The sequence below is a fragment of the Medicago sativa genome, chromosome 3 (assembly GCF_051527215.1).
Source record: "Medicago sativa cultivar Bolivia chromosome 3, Bolivia_mono, whole genome shotgun sequence".
NCBI lineage: Eukaryota > Viridiplantae > Streptophyta > Magnoliopsida > Fabales > Fabaceae > Medicago > Medicago sativa.
This window is the reverse complement of record NC_140751.1, coordinates 75,500,159-75,521,955: the sequence shown is the minus strand read 5'-3', so window position 1 is coordinate 75,521,955 and position 21,797 is coordinate 75,500,159. Positions and strand designations below refer to the sequence as shown.

General features: G+C 35.7%; 3 protein-coding genes across 3 annotated transcripts; all 3 read right to left on the bottom strand.

The window, feature by feature from the left end:
* Window positions 1–378: 378 nt before the first annotated feature.
* Window positions 379–9,386, bottom strand: LOC146940218 (4-coumarate--CoA ligase-like 9). Its single transcript, XM_085753881.1, has 6 exons — window positions 8,303–9,386; window positions 1,840–2,029; window positions 1,333–1,478; window positions 1,183–1,250; window positions 919–1,021; window positions 379–598 (listed from the first exon to the last, which is right to left on the bottom strand). Exons 1-6 carry the CDS (start codon window positions 9,347–9,349, stop codon window positions 473–475), a joined length of 1,680 nt encoding a protein of 559 aa, XP_085610007.1. The 5' UTR covers window positions 9,350–9,386; the 3' UTR covers window positions 379–472.
* Window positions 9,387–19,297: 9,911 nt separating this feature from the next.
* On the bottom strand, window positions 19,298–19,948 carry LOC146940217 (uncharacterized). The gene has a single exon (XM_085749859.1). The coding sequence runs from the start codon at window positions 19,946–19,948 to the stop codon at window positions 19,298–19,300; it is 651 nt and encodes a 216-aa protein (XP_085605985.1).
* Window positions 19,949–20,060: 112 nt separating this feature from the next.
* Window positions 20,061–21,293, bottom strand: LOC146940216 (uncharacterized). The gene is made up of 2 exons (XM_085749858.1): window positions 20,880–21,293; window positions 20,061–20,828 (listed from the first exon to the last, which is right to left on the bottom strand). The coding sequence occupies exons 1-2, from the start codon at window positions 21,291–21,293 to the stop codon at window positions 20,061–20,063; spliced, it is 1,182 nt and encodes a 393-aa protein (XP_085605984.1).
* Window positions 21,294–21,797: the final 504 nt, after the last annotated feature.

Sequence of the window (21,797 nt, the reverse complement as noted above, 5' to 3'; positions counted from 1 at the left end):
AAAAAAAGAATAAGTATTGTATCTTTTGTTCATGAGAGTATAAGGAATAACGTGAGTTATGAGTATTTTTATGGGTTTGTTGACAGAGTTGAAGATTTATGGGTGACTATTTTACCAAAAAATTAGAATATGGATTAAAAAAAGCGCCACACAATTCTAAATGTCCAATAAACATGTATTTTGTGCTAACACAACACAACACATGCAATTTTTCATTATCACAAGCCACCAAAGACCGAAAGTATAAGACCCTCCGCATCTAAGATCTACCACCAGAAACTGCTTCTGCTTCTACATAAAGTCGAATCAGGCTATGTTACCATTTTTGGACCTTATGGGAGAGCTAACACCACTAATTACTGACAAGCACAAAATACCTTAAGAGTAAATGATTAAATGTATTGGTGAAGTATCATATAGTAGGAGTATAACAACAATATGGAAAATGTTGCACGCATTATATCTCAATTAATCACAATTTAGATGAACCACTAGTTAGAGCAATATCAACTAATTCTCTTCTTAAAATTTTGCCAGCTGGAGATTTTGGAATAGAGTTGATAAAAGAAACACGTCGTATCTTCTTGTACGGTGTCACCTGCAACAATACTGAACATGATTAAAACATGACAAGAGTAAAATTATAAACTGTGACAATGTCTAGACAAAGTCAGCTGTACAAATTGTGAGTCATGGATGGTAAATAAAGTTCATGCTTCTTTTTTATTTATATTCACATATCTTACAGCATCGATGCACCGCTATAATTTTGGATAAATTACATTTTAAAACTTCAACAAAATCATGGTGTCACCAAGCTCACAATCAATCCTCACATTCACTAAGAAGCAATAACAAGGGTTAAGAAAATCCAACGGATAATTCATTTCAACCACATATCTGCATTTTAGAACACACCTGCTTCGCAACATAGTCCATGACCTGAGCTGCAGTGATGTTGCTTCCTGGCTTTCTTACCACAAAAGCCATTGGAATTTGCCCTGCATCTTCATCAGGATACCTGGTCCCCAAAAGATTAGCAGTAGATTTAGTGAACCTTCTTATTAGACGGTCATGTACTATGTTAAATAACAATATACATTAAAATGATAACAACTTCTGATTTGCTTTCGAACACACACACACAGAGACGATTGATTGATTAAAGCAGTAGATACATACGGGACTACTGCAGCATCAGCAATTTCAGGATTGGTATGAAGTATGTGCTCTAATTCAGCTGGGGGAACCTGAAAAATAGTAAGGAAATGTAAAGATAGGCGATAGCAAATGTTATCCTCAAAAACATCTGTCCACTTCACAATGCATCACCTGATAAGCTTTGTATTTGATCAATTCCTTTAGTCTATCTACAATGAACAGATAACCATCTGAGTCAAAATAACAAAGATCACCGGTCTTCAGCCATCCCTCGGAATCCAATGTCTCAACAGTCGCCTTGTCATCTCCTACATAACCTGCACTGGCACCATAATAAACAGAGACAATTATATATCTCATGCTATATGAACTACATTTGGTCAAAAACATCACTCAACTTGTATATACAGCTTAACAAAAAAATCGGTATCTCTTGTTAGCAATCGTATGTAATAGATGGGTGACAAGGAGTGAACAGAGATGAATACATGAATCTGTCCACTAATATTATCTTTATTTAACTCGTTGTCAGCTTACTTGCAACTTTCACAACTCTATCTATAATTGCATTTTACAACTTCAGGAACATAGCAAATCTTTGGTTTTTGGTGCACATTTTCACTGCCTAACATTATGCAAATGCAATGGTTCCCATAAATGGAGAATTTTATTAATCACCTTTCATGATTGTTGGTCCTCGCAACCAAAGCTCCCCTTTCTGGCCAGGAGATAATGCCTCTCCAGGAACAGGGTCAACTATCTTAGCTTCCATATTTTCTGCTAGTCGACCCACAGAACCATGGCGCTTAGCTTCATCATAACCTATCATTCTTGCTACCGCTCCTCCACTTTCAGTCAGACCATATCCCTACAAGTAAACAATACATCAATAAAAAACAAACAAATAAAACGATATATTTAATTCTACCATCTTTATTCCACACATCTTTTATTCAAACAAAAAAATACATCTCTAATTTGCCATTTCAAAAAAAAAAAATCTCTTTTTCGTATTATATGTTCTATAATTATATAAAAAGCATATGTATTTTTATATAATTACAGAACATATGTTTTTCTATAAATATTATATGTTCTATAATTATATCCAATTCTTCTGTAATAGGATAGGAGATAAAAAAAGAGTGAGACTTCTTGTATATAGAGACTCACACATAAATTCGAGGTCTCGGGTTCAAACCTGAGAAACCACATATATCCGGCCAAATAATTTCAGCATTTGTCACTTGAGCAAGGACATATGGTTAGACTTCTTAATTTTTTTTTTTTTTGACAACGTTAGACTTCTTAATTATTTATTAAATTGGCACAATAGTGATTTAATCAATTGACTACTTAAAGTAAGTATTAAATTTCACCACTGCTCCACTTTGAATAAGCTTTTAAAATATCTCTACATTGAGAAAGGATCATCTCCATTTGGTAAAATAAATGAAGGATGCAATTTGTGAGAGACAGACAGAAAAAATAGATGGCTTAAATGTGTGTTTGGTCCCTGCACTTTCACCCAATTTTAAAATTGGTCCCTGCGTTTTTTTTTTTGTTTGGCATTGGTCCTGCAGTTTGTAAAACTTTTGATTTTAGTCCTTCCGTTAAGTCTCAGTTAAAAAAAAAATCAAAACTAGCGGTGTGCCATGTGGACCAATCATGACACGCCACATGGCATACTAAAAGACAAAATTTTATTATTAGTTTTTAATTAGTTTTTTTTATTACGTTAATGTCTCATAAATGTTTATGACGTACTTGACACACCTGAATCCCTCCCAATAATTTTAAATCATTCTCTAATCTCTATCCTCAATGTCACTGTACCTCCTCCACCTCCTCCATCATCTCTACCATCCCGATCGGAAATTATTTCCATCACCGAGACAGATCATTGACATGCTGAAAATATCCTTGTGAGAGAGAGAAAAATTCAGCAAATATAAAAGCCTCTAATCCATAAAACAAAAAAAAAAAAACTGTTTTTTGATGTTCCTTTTCTCCAGTTCCTATAGCAGCTTGTAATTGTCCATTCCAGAACCTTAAGCAGCGAAAGAACGAGATGATCAAAACCAAGCAAACAAATTCTAATTGTTCCATATATTTACTTTTTTAATAAGAATTGTTCCATATAATGGGTTTCTCTTTCCAGTGTTTTCTTCTGTCTTTCTTTTCTCATCTTTCTTCTTCTTTTTTTATTTTAAATATCTAATAAAATAATAAAAAAACTAATTATAAAATTTTGTCTTTTAGGGTGTGTTTGGTATAAAAGAGAAGTTGTAAAGAGAGAAATAGGTGAGAGAGAGTTAGAGAAGAGAGAAATAAGTGAGAAATAGAGTAGATTTGATGTATTGTTTGGTTTAAGAGAAAGACATGAGAAATAGAAGAGAGAGAAGTGTGTTTATTTTTTAAAAGACAAAAATGTCCTTCAGTTGAAAGTCCAACATACCATTTTATTTTGAATTTTATTTTTTACATGAACTTAATCTTAATGTCTTCTTGACCATATTGCTTCTATTTTCATAGAGAAAAAACCACCGCTTAAAACCAACTACTGCAAAATAGAATCCGAAATCAAATAAAGTTTCAAGCTTTACCTAGATTTAACAAGAAATTGTATAAAATCTATTTACCGTTTTATATTATGCAAAATAAAAATGGCAAAAAGACTACTGGAAAATGGATATGCCAAAAACGTAGAGAATTGGTTGAATTTGTGCTATTGTAATTCAACAATGAAAGGGAGTGATGATCCATACGAAAGTATAAAAGGGAGATTTTGGGATAAAAATGGTACAAAGACAAATAGTGAACAAGGTAGACAGAGGGGTAATAATGGAAATATAAGGAAAAAGAGACATTTGCTCACTTTCTTCGCTAAAATGGAGAGAAGGCAAAAAGCAGTGGGTCCCGCTAAAAACTTTCTCTCTTCTCAGTTTCTCTGCCAAACCAAACAGAAGAAATCACCTATTTCTACTCTCTTTCTCTCTGTCCTCTTTCTCTCTTCTGTAAATCATCTCAACCAAACAGACCATTAGTGTGCCACGTGGCGTGTCATGATTGGTCAACATGGCACACCGTTAATTTTGGTTTTTTTTTAAATTGAGATTTAACGGAAGGACTAAAACCAAAAGTTTTACAAACTGCAGGGACCAATGCCAAACAATAAAAAGCGCAGGGACTAATGCCAAAATTGGGTGAAAGTGCAGGGATCAAACACACATTTAAGCCAAAATAGATTGTGGGTCTTATCACTAAGTGGGTTACATCATCATTAATTATTTTATATTTTTTTGTGTCTTTATCTCTCTAAATGGAATAAATGGAAATAAACATAAATGGAGAAGATCTTAACTCCTCTACATTTATCTAGCTAATAAGATGCAATTAGATGCATGTGTAAAATTTGTAATATATATTCTAACAGCACTGCTATACAGTGCAACTAATTGCCTCTTGAAAATTCACGAACGCATGTGTTTAATGTGTATTGGTGTAAAGTCCATTATTAGTGGAATACAGGAGGTTGTGGTGCTATTTTTTTGGGTTAAATATGTTTTTGGTCCCTATAAATATATCAACTTTTCGTTTTAGTACCTCTAAAATTTTCCTTCAACTTTTAGTCCCTATAAAATTTTCTATCACTACTTTTGGTCCCTATTTTTAAGTTAATTTTTGTATTTTTTAATGAAATTGTGCAGAAATGTGTAGAATATTGTAAAAAAAAAATTCCCCCAAAAAATTAGAATTTTTTAACAAAACATAAATTAATTATGAATTTTTAACCATCAAACATATAAAAATTCATATTAAATTCATGTTTTGTTAAAAAATTCTAATTTTTTTTGGGAGAGATTCTTATAATATTATGAATTTTTCTGCAAAATTTTATTACAAAATATATATTCTACATATGAGTTTACTTTAAAAGAGGGAACAAAAGTGAAAATGGAAAATTTTATAGGGACTAAAAGTTGAAGGAAAATTTTAGAGGGACTAAAACAAAAAGTTGGTATATTTATAGGGACCAAAAACATATTTAACCCTTTTTTTTTTGTAACAAGCCAACTCCATCATGAATATGACGCTGTACATTTTTTTCGAGAATTTTAGCATTATTGATATTCAAATTCTAATAGGCAAACAAGTTAAACTCATAAATAAATTAATCATAAACAATTTGTATATTTAATAGAAGAGAAATGATATTTGTACAACCACTTTATTACAACTTTTTGACAACTTTCTCTCTCATACTTACATTATATTCTTATTCTCTCTCTTCCTTTTTCTCTCTCTATTTATTTGAACCAATGAGAAGAGAGAAATAAAAGTTGTTATCAAAGTTGTACCAAATGGTTGTACATATATCACTACTCTTAATAGAATGTGTTGGTGACAATTGTTTTTTGGGGGATCAGGACAATTCTTTTGGTAAGCCTGGAAGAACTAATGGTGGTGGGCCCAATACCTCAGAAAAGAGTATAGTATTAAACAAAGATTAGTCATGGTTTCCTAAAAAATAATTAGTAATTGTAGGAACAATGATCTTAGGGTATAAAATCTCAACCCTATAATTCTTCTCTGTGGAAATCCTTAACAAGCATTTGGGACCAATTTCAGCAGCAGGTTGTGTGGCATTTGGGGGATGGGAATAATATCAATTTCTGGTTGGATAAATGGACTCCTAATGGATCTTCTCTTATCTCTATCACTAATCAATCATATATAGACACGACACTCTCTATGAGGGATGTGGTAACCCCCTCAGGAGAATGAGATTATAATTTCCTTATTTCTAATCTACCTTCTACCTCTGTCTTTTAGGTTCTTGCCATCCCTGCTTCAAAAGACACAGACGGAAGAGACAACATTGGTTGGGGAGGAACAAACACTAGGGACTTCACAGTTCAAAGTGCCTAAATTGCTCATAGTAGTACAGTTCAACCGATATAGGGTGATTGGAAGGCCTTGTATAGTTGGAAAGGCCCTCACAGAATCCAAACTTTTATGTGGATGGCAGCCCATGAGCGTTTGCTCACTAACTTTCGGAGAAGCAAATGGGGTGCAGGAGTGTCTCCCGTATGCCCTGGGTGTCAGAAGGACAATGAAACTATTCTTCATGTTTTGCGGGATTGCCCCATTGCAACCCATACATGGAATATGTTATTACCTTCAAATCAAATCACTAACTTTTTTTGTTTTAATTGCAGGGACTGGATCTTCAAGAATATTAATCATAAACTGTTTGGCACTCAAAGTAAGAAGTGGACATCAATTTTTATGGTCACGTGTTGGTACATGTGGATGTGGAGGAACAAAGCTATTTTTAAAGATGATTTTCAGCGTCCGACAAATCCTACCTTCACTATTCTCAAGATGGTGGAAGATATAGACCACTAAACCAACCATCATTTGAACCTTTGCAATTACGACACCATTTTCATTGGTTGGACAAGGCCTGGAGAGGTGTGGATTAAGCTTAACTGTGACGGATCCTACAAAGATACTTTGGGTCTAGCCGGTTGTGGTGGTCTCTTAAGGAATTCAGATGTAGATGGCTTAAAGGGTACTGTCGCAAAATAGGCACTTGTGATACTCTCACTGCTGAAATGTGGGGAATGATCTTGGGAATGCAACTTGCTTGGAGACAAGGATTTCATCGCCTTCAAGTAGAAAGTAATTCAAAAAATTTGGTTGACATGATCAAAGGGAACGTCAAAATTAATGGCAAAGCACCCACCTTGGTGTGCCGTATTTAAGAGCTTTTAAAGTTAAACTGGCAGGTGCAATTCAACCGTACCTGGCGGGAAGAAAATAGAAGTGTTTATTGGCTTGCTAATTTTAGCTTCTCTTTAAATTCTTTTGACATTCTTGTCATGGAGACTCCTCATAGTGAGGTTTCAAGTCTCCTTTTTGATGATATTTCTGGGGCTTGTATGCCTAGGAATATTCATATAATTTTGTAGTTTTTTTCGCTTGGGGCTTTTAGCCCTCTTTTTCTACCAAAAAATAATAATAATTAGCAATGGTAATCACAATCGGCAAAACATAAACTATGGACTTTTGGTCGGATGCAGTCTTATTTTTAAGTAAAGTAATTTTAGTTCTTCACGCATGTTTTTCTTTCAATTCAGTCCCTCTAACAAAAAATGTGAATGACAAATTTGATTATTTTTTATAGGAGAATGAGTTGGTTTGGAAGAAAATTGTAACGGATTGAAATGAATCTTTATTCAACTTTATTTTATTATATGCAGACAGATTGGTAAATACCATTTAAACTCACACAAATGAAAGATTTTAAGTTTTAATCTACGACACTCCAAATATTCAACTTAATAATTTTAGCATTTAACAATTGAATTATGACCGATTGGTACGATGCAATTTAGTGGACAATAAAGTATAAATAATCCATTGTGATTTTTTTGAAATTGTAGTATTAAGTAATTGTTATTGGATGAATTAAACTCATGGCATCCTTACTATATTAGTTACTTTAAACCAAGAGAACAGGATCCCCTCCTGCGATTTTTTCACATGAGGCAATGCAGTCCAATCAAAATCTTCCATTCACTTCTCATTGGAAGAATCCAGTCAATCCTCATTGATTATACAAAGTTTATTTTCAACCTAGTGATAATACTTCTAACTCATTATTGAAAAATAGTGATGATAATAAAAACTCAAGACTTTTCGTCCAAAAAATGAAAAAGAAACAATCAAGACTTTTTTATCCTCCCCAAATGAAACTTAAATTAAGGCATGATATGAGCCAGGTTGAAAGTCAATACTAGTACAAGATTCTTTATTGTTTGTGAAAAACGTTACTATATCCAATGACAGGTTGACAACAGACAACACCGTCAAGAAAGAAAACTACTACTATTAAAATTGATTTTCATTGATTTTATTATACTGAAAATATGCATGCATAATAACAGTAATAATAAGATAAGAGAAATGTTAACGACTCCACCAGAAATTCATTAACAAATCTGAGAAATGCTAATAATTATCTCGGACATTTTTTAAATATCTTAAAAATGTTTGGGCATTCATTAACATTTTTCTCTTACCAGCAATAATAATGATTAAAACACAGAAGTGGGTAGTTGTAAGTTGTAACCTGCACAATTTCCATATTGGGGAATTTAGCTTTGAAGCTCTCCGCAACCTCCTTTCCTAGCGGCGCACCACCGCACCCTAACGATCGAATCGAACTAACATCATATTTCTTCACCAACTCCGACTTAGTAAAGGCCATAATCAACGGCGGAGAAACCGGCATATGCGTAATCCTATACTTCTCAACCGCCTTCAACATCCCTCCAAAGTCAAACCTCTGCATCAACACCAACGTATCCCCCATAGCCATAGTTCTCACCATCATAAAAAATCCAATTACATGAAAAAGTGGAAGCGGAAAAAACGACACCCGATGCGGTTCATCTTCAATCCCGTGCTTTAGGAAACAAAATCCTCCGATTAAAGCTATGAAGTTGCGGTGAGTTAACAATACTCCTTTGACTCGTCCTGTTGTTCCGGATGAGAAGAGGATTGCTGCTGTGTCTGATTGACTTGTTTCAACCGGGCGAGGTTCGGTATGAGTATCAATGGAGGAATTGAGCACGGAAAGAAAAGAAGGAGAATCAACGATGACTGTGCCGAGGGGTAGTTTGGGGATTTTTGCTGCGGTTGAGGAAGTAGAGAATGCGATGATCGGATTGATGAGATGAACGAAATGAGATAACTCTGAAGGGGAAGAGAGTGGATTAGCAGGAGCGATGGTGACGCCGAGGGAGAGAAGGGAGAAATAGAGTACGGGGACGTGTATGGAAGAAGGGATGAGGATGAGAGCAACGTGGCCTTTGGAGAGAGTAGTGTGTGATTGGAGGAATGAAGAGAGGGATTTGATTTGGCGGAGGAAGGTGGGATAAGTGATACGGAGGTCGGTGGTGGCGTCGATGAGGGCGGTGGTGTTGTTGGAAACGGCGGTGGTGGTGGAGAGGAGAGAGAGTGCATATTCGGTGAGGGAGAGAGGATCTGAGGGTGGAGGGAGAGGGGCGATTGGACGGAGGCTATGGAAGGTTCTAGAAAGAGAACAGTAACCGGTGTTTGGGTCGATGGTGTTATTGGAGTGTGACTGTGTTGGAGTTGGGTTGGTATTGGCCATTGGGTTAGTTGAACTTTGAATGAGTTCAGACACAGGCACTTTCTGTTTCTGTTCAAGATACCTTATAGAACATGGACAGCAGTGCAATGCCTTGGCGCCAAAGCACATGCCTTTGTCCCAATCAAAATCTATCACGTGTCATTGCCCATTTAAAAACAGTGCTGCTATATATAATGTGATGGTTTAACAACCAAAATGACGAACATGTGTTGAATGAATTGATTCTCAATTATATTTAAAATTTTGAAATTAAATAAATTATTAAAATAAGAAATAAAAAAAAACTTAATGCTACAACCCCCGCGTATAACATTAACCGCCACGCCGCAAGTAGTTTTCAGATCTCAAACTCTCAATTAGAATTCATCTATCTCCTCTATCCTCATTGTCGTCATTGATTTACAATCATCATTGTTGCTATTTGTTGAGGCCAAGGCTTTCTCCGATAATTTCAATTTTACATACAAGTTAGCTGTTTATTTATTATTTAATTTAATCTGTATCATTTCTAGAAAATTTTGTGCCAACTAATTGATATTCCATTTGTTTACTTGTTTAGTCTATTAATATGGAACTTTTTTTTAAAGAAATTGTTGTATCAGTGCAAGAAAGGTCTGGAAATCAGTACTCACACTGTTACGATAGACTAAAGGAATTGATCAAATACAAAGCTTATCAGGCGATATGCATTGTGAAGTGGACAAATATTATTGAAGATATCATTAAAGTTTACTTCATACCAATCCTGAAATTGCTGATGCTGTAGTAGTCCCGTATGTGCATCGTTAAAGTTTTAAAATGTACTTTATCCAAAATCATAGTAGTGCATCGTGATTTTGTCAAACTCATCGATAATCCAAACATATAGTTAAATGGACTCGGATGATATTTGAAATTGAACAGTCAAATACTATAAATATGAGGCTTTTATACATGAGATATATAAGATATGTGAATAATTCCTCAAAAAAAAGATATGTGAATAATAAATAAAAAGAAGCATGAGCTTTATTTACCCTCCATGATCACACACAATTTGTACAACTGACTTTGTCTATAGACATTGTCACAGTTTCGCGGATGACACGCTTCTTCTAGGTGTCAAGAGTTGGGCGAATGTTCGCGCTTTGAGGGCAATTCTGGTTATTTTTGAGAATATGTCTGGTTTGAAAGTAAACTACCACAAGAGCATGTTGGTTGGTATTAATATTGCTGAATCTTGGTTGCATGAAGCTGCCTCTATTTTGTCTTGTAAAATTGGTAAAATTCCCTTTATTTACCTGGGGTTGCCCATTGGTGGAGATGCTAGACGCTTGAATTTTTGGGAACCCGTATTAGAGCGCTTAAAATCTAGACTGTCGGAATGGAAAAGTCGAAATTTGTCTTATGGTGGCCGCTTGATTCTCCTTAAGTTTGTCCTGTCTTCCTGCCTGTCTACGCCCTTTCTTTTTTCAGAGCTCCCGCAGGTATAATATCCTCCATTGAATCTATTTTAATTAAATTTTTTTGGGGTGGGGGTGAGGATCATAGAAAATTGCTTGGGTAGACTGGAATACTATTTGCATGAGAAAGCGGGTTGGTGGATTGGGGGTAAGGAGTTTACAGGAGTTTAATATTGCTCTTCTTGGTAAATTGTGTTGGAGGTGTTTAGTGGATAGGGAGGGTCTGTGGTTTAAGGTGTTGTCCTCTCGGTATGGGGAGCAGAGAGGTAGGTTGAGGGAGGGTGGCGCGACGGGTTCAGCTTGGTGTAGGGAGATAGTTAAAATTCAAAATGGAATAGGTGTGGAGGGTGGTAGTTGGTTCGAAGAAAGTATATCAAAACGTTTAGGTAATGGTTTAAATACTTTCTTTTGGTCGGATTGCTGGGTGGGGACGGTGTCGTTCATGGAGAGATTTAGGAGGTTGTATGATTTATCGATTCATAAGGACTTGTCGGTGGGAGAGATGTACGCTTTAGGTTGGGGTGAATATGGGGAGGCTTGGAGGTGGAGGCGCCGTTTGTTAGCTTGGGAGGAGGAGTTGGTGGTGGAGATTAGGAATTTGCTTACTAACATTTCTATGCAAGATAGTGAATCGGATGTCTGGCTTTGGCGGCCCAACATTAGTGATGGGTACCGTTCGCGGTGTGTATCAAATGCTCACGCGGCAGGAGATGCTCAACCACGACGTCATCTCGGATGCTCCTTGGCATAAGAGTGCTCCTTTGAAAGTTTCTATTTGCGCGTGGCGTCTTCTCCGCAATAGATGGTCAATAAAGGATAACTTGGTGCGACGAGGTGTTATTTCTAATGATTCCCAATTATGCGTTACAGGATGTGGCCAAAATGAAACAATAGACCACTTGATCATTCATTGTCCTATTTTTGGTGACCTTTGGCAGCAAATTAAGACTTGGATTGGTGTGTTTTCTGTGGATCCTCAACAGGTTTCAGATCATTATTATCTGTTTGTTTATTCTTCAGGTGGTTATACTCCAAGAAGGTCCTTTCTTCATTTGATTTGGCTTTGTGGTATTTGGGTTCTTTGGAATGAAAGAAACCAAAGATTGTTTGCAAACACAGCAAGAACAACAGAGCAATTACTTGAGAAGGTTAAGATTACATCTCTCTCAAATGGTTGAAAGCAAAAAATGTGTGCTTCCCATTTGGTCACCATATGTGGTGGCAACGTCCCCTTGCTTGTTTGGGGATTGGTTGATTTATATTTTTCCTTGCTGTCTTTTGTGGTTTTGATCGGAACTCTTTTGTAACCTTGTTTTGTTTCCTTTAGCACTCCTTGTACTAGGGACCAAAACTTTTTGTTAATATATCTCATTTTGGCTTGTTCAAAAAAAATAATAATTTTACTCTTGTCATGTTTTAATTATGTTAATTATTGTTGCAGGTGACACCGTATAAGAAGATATGACGTGTTTCTTTTATTAACTCTATTCCAAAATCTCCAGCTTACAAAATTTTAAGAAGAGAATTAGTTGATATTGCTCTAACTAGTGGTTCATCTAGATTGTGATTAATTAAGATAACGACAAGAGTCAGATGGACCAAAACAAATATGATAATTTAGGCAAATAACAATCTAGATTAAATTATATTTGTTAAACAAATATGATAACTAGTGGTTCATCTAGATTTGCTTAAATACTTCAATTTAAGCAAATAAAAAAAATACTTAAATTGAAATATGATATACAACAACAACAACAAATTAATAAACTTAAATTAATTTCCCTGAAAAAAAACTTAAATTAATGTAGACTGATAATATTTTAGGGGCTATGTCATTGTAACATATATTGGGTGATTCATCATTTTAAGCCCACCTTGTGCGGGGTGAATCACTTTTCGTTGAACAATATATTCCATTTTGATTTGTTCAAAAAAAAAAAATTAGACTAATGATATTTTAGGATCTTGTCATATATATGTCACACAAAAGTTGTTTCGAACATGAAATGAAATGTCAACTTTTACCAAAGCAAAGTTTAAAATTGAAAACATAATATTTAAAGGTATAGAAAATTGAAGAAAAATTTAGAGGGACTAAAACAAATTTTTTTAATAATTTGAGGGACTAAAAACTTATTTAATCCTAATTTTTTTATTATCACACAATATCAACTTACGTGCTTTAGATAAAAAAAATTCATGGCATATCATTGATAAGACCATACAATACTCCCTCCGTTTCAAAATGAGTGTCGCTTTAGCCAAAAAAATTTGTTTCAAAATGAATGTCACTTTCGGTTTTCAATGCAATAATAACTTTTTCTTTTCAATTGTACCCTTCAATTAATACTATGTTACACTACTTCCAAAGTATTATTTTTTCTTTAATGAAAAACAAACCAATAGTTGATTAGGATAATTTGGTAAAATTGCTATGACATTTGACTACTTTATTCCATTCCTTAATCTGTGTGCAATTGGCTAAAGCGACACTCATTTTGAAACGGAGGGAGTATTAGTTTAGTGAGTTAACTATTTAATCTTAAATTTGACAATTAAATCTTTAATTCGACGAAATAGATAAATTCATAAAGAATAAATATATTTTTCAAAAGAAAAAAATATTTATTCTTTATTAATTTAATAATAAATTATATGTCATAAAAAAAATTCGTTTAATTGACAACACACATATGGTATCTTTATTTAGTTTATCTAACATATATTTTTTGGTGGTGACCGATGTTTGAACCCAAATAGCTGACATATATTATGCATTGTCTCTACCAACGGAGTTAAGCTCATGATGACAGTTTATCTAACATATGTAATAGAATCGTTTATCGTTTATTTACTCCTATTAAAAAAATTTAAATTATTTATTTAAGGGTTAATTATGTTTTTAGTCCCTATAAAATAGCGACCTTGTAAGTTTAGTCCCTACTTAATTTTAATAGCATTTTTAGTCCCTATAAAAAAAAATTTACTTATAATTTTAGTCCCTGCTAAAACAAAGTTTGATTAATTATCCTTAAACTCTTAAATTTTTGAACGATTTTTTTGAGACAAGATTAGAACACTATGAAAGGTTCGTTTACTAAAATTTAGAATTTTCTGACATGAAATGAATTAAATATGAATTTTTTAAAACGACAAAAGTTAAAGATAAAAAGTAATAAAATCTGGATGTAGAAATCAAATTTTGCGATAATTTTTTGTGGACGAACTTTTAGTAATGTTCTAAACATGTCTGCAAAAAATTGTTCAAAAATTTAAGAGTTTAAGCATAAATTAAACAAATTTGAATTGAGTAGGGACTAATACTCAGTGCAGAAAAACAAAATTAGGGACTAAAAATGCTATTAAAATTAAGTAGGGACTAAACTTACAAGGTCTCTATTTTATAGGGACTAGAAACATAATTAACCCTTTATTTAATTATTTTAGTATTATTTGTAATTTAAAAAAATATACAGTAGTGTTTTGTAATTTAAAAAAAAAATATATATGATAGTGTTTCGTATGGCTAATTTTATTATTTAAACATATAATATTATTTTTTGAGGAATTTAATATCATGCCGTATAGGAAAGTATGATAGTATACTATAATATTATCCAATTTTTTTTTTTAGGGAATATTATCCAATTTATTATCATCTGTACATCAAATATTTGATAATATCATTGTTGTTTTATCTTTATCATATCGTATTATTGTCTAACTTCATATCATATCTTTACTACCAAGCATACCATTTATTTCATCATAGCAAAATTCACTCAAAAATTTCATCTTAGCAAAATAATGAGGAAAAGTGACCACACTGTATAAATACAAAACGGACCTAATGCATTTGGGGTCATTATTAAACGACTATTACTTTTTTTCACTTCACCCTATCTATTTCTCATGCGTCCTATTTTTTACGAAAATGTCCATGTGGCTTTCAGATTTTATAATCCGAATTAAGTTTTTCCTTTGTTATGAGGTATAAAAATAAGTTTTTCACCAATTCATATTTTATAACTCAAAAACCTCAAAAACTAGGGCGCGTTCCTTCTTTTTTTTCTCCGGATAATAGAATCTGAACACCGTTATTCAGGGGAAACATAATTCAGGTTTTATAATCCGAAGTGTATCAACATAAATTTTGAGTCTGTTTGTAATATGGATAACTAGTTTAAGGAGCATATTAATTTTCCTAACTCTTATCCTTTTATTTTAGGTTACTGTTAGCTGTTCTTAGTAAAAAATCCAGTTTTTAGACTACTTGATCAGATCGCTCCGAAACTTTCCTAGAAAATCATAAAAAAGTCATGGATCAAGACTTCTGTAGAAGACACTGCTTACGGGACTCCGCCCCTCAAAATCCAAAATTCCATCGTTTAGACCCTTTTTTCATTTTTTAAATTTTTTCATATTCTCAGAAAAAACCGAAAAAAATTTGCATTAGCTTTGTTTGATTTCTAGAATGTTTCAGTGGTATTTTTATATTTTTATTTTATTTAACATGTTTTATTATTTTTTTACTTTGTTTTTTGTTGTTTTTAAAAGCGAAATTCGCAACAACTAAAATGAAAGACATTCTTATTGTTGCTTATGTATAAACATGTTTCGGATTATATAATCCAAACACATCCAAACTGTGTTAGGATTATATAATTCAAAACCTATGAGCATTTTTGTAAAAAAAATTAGGACAAATGAGAAGGTGATACTTTATCCAAGTTTTGCCGAAGGAGCAACCCCATTTTTTACGGGTGGAAAAATAATAGTTTAATTAAATTTGGTCCAATTTTGTACCCAAAAAAATTGGGTCCAATTTCTTAACCACTTTGGCTGCCAAATTCTTCAACCTTTATTCCCCCCACCCCCACCCCTCCTACAATAATGCACTAAATCTTGTTTTTTTTTTCCTTCTTTCAAAGTTGTATTTAGTGGTGGAAATAAGTTAGGTTGAGTTAGACTTTGCGAGAGTTAAGTCTGGTCTGTCAAAAAGTTTAAAGCACAAATATGACACGCCATATACTTAATTTTTATGTATGAGCTAAACCTTTTGAAAGTCTGATATGACCTTTTTTTAGGGAACAAGGTTGATGTGACATGTTAGTTTGTTTGAAATTTTATTTCATATTAATCTATTTAAACAAGTAATATGATCAATGTTTAAATAGGTTCTGTAAAAAAAATGTTTAAATAGGTTAACAAACTAATAAACCAATGATATCAAACTCCCTTTTAATATTTAACATGACATTTTAGAGAATTTGACCATATATGATATCATATTTCAATTATAATTTATAATTTTTTGAATAAATCAAAATGAGATTAAATTAAAACCACGGTGTTTCAACCTGCACAAGGCGTGCTAAAGGAGAGACACCGGAAAATATTTACACAGTCAAACTGCCACTAAAAATGCAGCAGCAACAGAAAAGAAAATAAATTACACCTGAACACCCATACACAAAAGCGGATGTTTCCACCGATCAGTATAATTATAACAAAAGGAAGTCTGCTTCGATTTCAACCAAAGGAACGAATTTAGCTTTATTTTTTCAACAAGGGCACCAGAAGTAGAAGCTGTATGTTGGAATATACAGTAGTTTCTTTCCTTCCAAATTACCCAAATTGTGGCAAACCAAATTGTTCGTAAAAAAATATGTGAGGATCTTGGCAGGCCCGCCAGTGTGGAAACCTGTATAAAGTGATGTCGAAGATGATCAGGAGTAACTATATAAATACCTAACCAATTTCTGACTTTAGACCAAAGCTCTCTGGATGTGTTACAATGGAGAAATAAATGCGATGCTGATTCCATGATGTCGCACCCGTTTGCTGCACAAATGGTATCCGTAAAGTGAATAATTCCACGCCTCAGTAAGTTGTCTTTTGTCGGTAGTCTGTTTTGGAAAAGGCGCCAAGCTAATAAAGACACCTTGAGAGGGATATGTCTGTGCTAGACATCGTCCACTTGAATCGTGTCCTCCACGCCTCCGGAGTTGGTAATAAACCTGTATGCTTCCCGCACTGAGTACCCATGAATTGGATCTAACAACCACCTCCAGCTATCAGTAACAGTTTCCTGTAAGACAATGTTATGTAATAGAAGAGAACACTCCCGAACACTATCCTCCTCCCACGCTAACAGTCGGCGTCTCCATTCCCACGCCCCACCCCCTTCCATCCATCCCTTTCTCCACATCTCCTCCACCAAACTATCCTTACAGACAGCCAGATCAAAAAGACGGGGGAATTTTAATCTCAAAGGCATATCCCCTATCCAGTTATCATACCAAAATAAAGTGTGTCTCCCATTACCAACCACCCTACGGAGATTATCATCAAACCAACTCCCCACTCACTCCCCTACCCCATCACGAACCCGACAAATCGACCTCTACCAAGGGGATCCATGCGCCGCCCCCTCCAGCAATCTCCCTCCCAACTCACCATAGTGAGCTTTCAACACTCTATACCATAACCCCTCCTTTTCATTCACCAATCTCTAACACCACTTCCCTAACAGAGAAAAATTAAAAGCTCTCACCTTTCTAACCCCCAACCCCCCTTCCTCCTTTCATAAACAAATTGAATCCCATTTTATCCAAGATATTTTCCTATGATCCTCACCCCCCCCCCCCCCCCCCAATTTTTTTTTAAATATAGATTCAATAGAAGAAATTATACCTGCAGGGGCTCTGAAAAAGGAAAGAAAGTAAACCGGAAGAGAGGACAGAACAGACTTCAGTAATACCAGACAGCCACCAAAAGACAAAAATTTGTTGTTCTAAGATGACAAATGCGATACAATTCGATCAATAACAGGTTTCCAAAAACTCAACTTCCTTGAATCTCCATCAATGGGCAGCCCCAGATACACAAAAGGGATAGTACCCTTTCGACAATTCATCACCAAAGCTGCCTCAGACAACCATGAATCAGCAACATTGACACCAGTCAACATACTCTTATGAAAGTTAACCTTTAACCCGGACATCTCCTCAAACAAAAGTAGTGCCGCCCGCATTGAACGGACATTTAGCCAAGATTTTTCACCCATGATGAGAGTATCGTCCGCAAATTGCAGGTGTGTAAGCCTAACATTATGATCACACCTAACACCATAACCTTGATATAAGTGCACCTCAACCATAGCCTTCATTAAGACATTAAACCCCTCTGTCGCCAATAAAAATAAGAACGGACACAAGGGATCCCCTTGACGGAGACCCCTCTCCATATGAAACTCTTCCGTTGGACACCCATTCACAAGAACTGAAGCTGTTGCTGACCCTATACACTGCTTTATCCACTTCCTCCATATAGTTAGGAAATTCATTTTTACCATCACCGTATCTAAGTAATTTAAATCCACAGAATCATAAGCCTTTTCAAAGTCTACTTTAAATAAGAGGAGTTCCTTATTCATACGTTTTGCCTCGTCCACCACATCATTGGCTATCAAAATTCCATCTAAAATTTGCTTCCCTTTTACAAATGCTGATTGAGTTTCTGAAACAACACTACTAATGACACCACGTAGTCTGTTAGCAAGCACCTTCGCTACCACCTTATACAAACAACCAACTAAAGCAATAGGCCGATAGTCATTCACCCTTTGAGGGCTTGTCACCTTCGGAGTCAGAGCTATGAAAGTAGAATTAATTCCTTTCGATAATTTCCCATTACGATGAAACTCCATCAAGAAACGCATAAAATCTTCCTTCAGCATATCCTAAAATTGTTTTATGAACCCAAAATTAATACCATCTGGTCCAGGAATTTTATAACTATAACAGTCCCATACCGCTTGCTTCACCTCTTCGAAAGAAAACGGCTTTGTTAAGTCACCTGCTTCCAGATAAGATAACTGACGAAAATAAAGGCCCTCAATACTTGGCCTAGCGGACCCAATACTTTTATAATGACTAGAAAAATGGTTGAATACAGTCGCTCTAATATCTGAAACACCATCAACACAAATACCATCGACATTTACAACATTTATAGTATTAAAGCGTCGCCGGTTTGACATGTAACCATGAAAAAATTTGGAATTTGCATCTCCCTCCTGAAGCCAGTTCATTCTTGATTTCTGCCAATTAATATTGTTTTGGGTTCTTGCCATTGAATGCAAATTAACAGATAAAGCATGAAGTTCCTCCGTCTCATCATCCAAGAGCGACATCACCTCCGCCTTAGTATCTAACACAGCAACGCGGTTCTTAACTTCGCTGATCTTACCAGCCAAGTTCTTAGAGTGTTGCTGATGCCAAAATTTTAACTCGGTCTTCAACATTTTCAATTTCTTTCTCAATACAAAACCGGCCCAGCCGGATAGATCGAAGGAAGACCATTTGTCACGAACAAATTCATCATAACCCGGGAAATCTGCCCAACACTTAAGCATACGAAGCTGACGAGGACCCCAATTTGCAATATCAATATGTAACATCAAAGGAACGTGATCAGACAAGCCTCTCTAATGCGCGACCTAAATACAATTTTGCCAAGTTTCGCACCATTTGTCAGATAACAAAAACCGATCCAGCCTACTCATAGAAACTCCATCACCACGGTACCATGTAAACAATCTACCACATAAAGGCAAGTCAATCAATGAACAATCAGCAATGAACTTATTAAACATGTCATCCTCCGTTTGTCTGAAAACCAAACCCCTTCCTTTTCTTTCCTCCCGGCTACAGACAACATTGAAATCCCCACACAAACAAATACAAGTGTTACTATTATTAAGAACAAGATTAGTCAGCCGCTCCCATACCTCCCTTTTAGCGATCAAGTCAATAGGTGCATAGACATTAACGATCACAAATTCTTCAGCTGAAGGAAGTACTTTACCTCGAATAACAAGAATGCTGTCTAAACTCATCGTGGACCACACCTCTACACGGGAAGTATCCCACACCGTAATCAAACCACCGGAAGCCCCCGTTGAGGGTCGAAAAGAATACCCACAATAAGTATCACCCCAAATCGACTTGATCATCCTGTCATCGACCACATTCCACTTAGACTCTTGAATGCACAAAACAAATGGTTTTTTCTCATCCACTAAACGGCGAACCTCCTCCCTCTTCTCACCGCCACCTAACCCCCTCACATTATAGGAAATTATTTTCATTGACACCTTCCCCCTCCCCAACCATCAAAGACCTCCCTCACCCTCATCACCTCTCCCCGACATCCCCACTCCCACCAACTCCCTCACCCACTAACTCCCCACCACCAGCCGCTCACCAATCCTTTCTCCCCTCCTTGGTAAACAAGTTGAAGCTATTAATAGTGTCACAATTATATTTCAACCCAACAATCTTACCAATATTTCTAACATCCTCCGTCACCACTTTTGACTTTCCATGTAGCAGCACCCAATTTTCCCAATCTTTAGTAACAGATAAAGATGAATTCTTTGAAGAATCATGAGTAGAATTAGATATTTCCTTTGAATTGCTAACAGACTTTCGCACCTTTCTTTTCCTCCCTTGTTTTTTTAAAGTTTTCAGAATAGCTTTCCTATCAATATCCGGCATACGAGCAATTTTTTTCATAAGACCAACAGAATGTTTCACAGTTCCCACATGCTTGTTTTTATTAATTTTTTTCGGGTGAATAGAACTAACCTTCCCTTTGTCCGTATAAGAGTCACAAGTAGCATCATTCAAGCGTGTGGAAGTAAAGGCATTTCCGCCTTCAATAATAGGAACTTTTGAAAGCCAATCAAGACTCCAAGGGCCCATTCCACTTTTATTTGAAGCGGCTGCTGTTTTATATGCTGAATTAGTTTCTGGACCAAGAGCTTTGACAACTAAAGGCTGCGCTTCAGACTGAATTGTGATCAGCTGCTGCTCCTTCTCTATTTCTCCCTCAACGTCTGTATGCACTTTCTGTTTTTGAGTTGTATAAATTGCTTTTGGACTGCCAGCATTCTGCTCCTCATGTTCTTTCCATTCTCTATGTAAATCTACCACCAATTCATCCAACTCCCACTCCCCTTGAACCTCCTCTAGATCATTATCATTATTTGGGAATGTTTACGGCCTAGAATCAATTACCTCCTCTGTCATAAAAGCATCCTCCCCCAAATTACAACCCCGCTCCTCCACCATCTTAACAACATATTTGTACTTGTCAATAATAAATTCAGCGGACGTGTTCACTATCTCTATCTGCTGCGATGTTGAAATTAGAACGCGAGCATAATCTAACCTTGCCTTGTCGACTGTACACTCATCGGAATGAATGAACCTCCCAATACCCATAACACATAATCTGAAAAAATCCTCGGACCAAGCATGTATAGGAACTCCATAAAGTCGCAGCCAAGCCCCTCGTTCATATTTAATATCCGACGGCGTCCATTTATGAATGTTTGAAAACATCATGCCAAAAAAATGTAAAGCATCATTGAAAACTTTCCATATATCTGCCCCATCTTTACAATGAAGGAAAACACGGTCTCCCCCCATTGGTGTAACGACCACATCAAGGAAACTAGCATCCTATACTTTTTGTTGAATTGGCAGTGCTGAATCCCCCGCCATCACTGTTGCCACCATCCCTGACTTAGCCCAATCAACATCTTGACTACGAGATTTAAAAATAGGAATGAACTGAACACATTGTTGTTCTTTTGCTTTTGCAATCGCAGCCTTTTTCACCACCTGCGTACCTTCATTATCACACTTTAAAATGCTGCCACCATCTCTACCCTTTGCTCCTCCATCAGACCCGACAGCAGTACTTCCCACCACCACCGTGATACCTTCCTCACCCTTCCCCATCTCCTCCACCTTCCTAATCTTCGGTTTTCGACCGTTTCCCGTGACCGGAACCTCCACATCTCCAACTGTCACGGTATTCCTTCCCTCACGACCTTCTCCCAGTTTCTGATTCTCCATATTCAAATAATTAACATTATCTCCACGAGACAACAACACCACCGGCTTCTTTCCTCCCGTCTTCTTCACCGC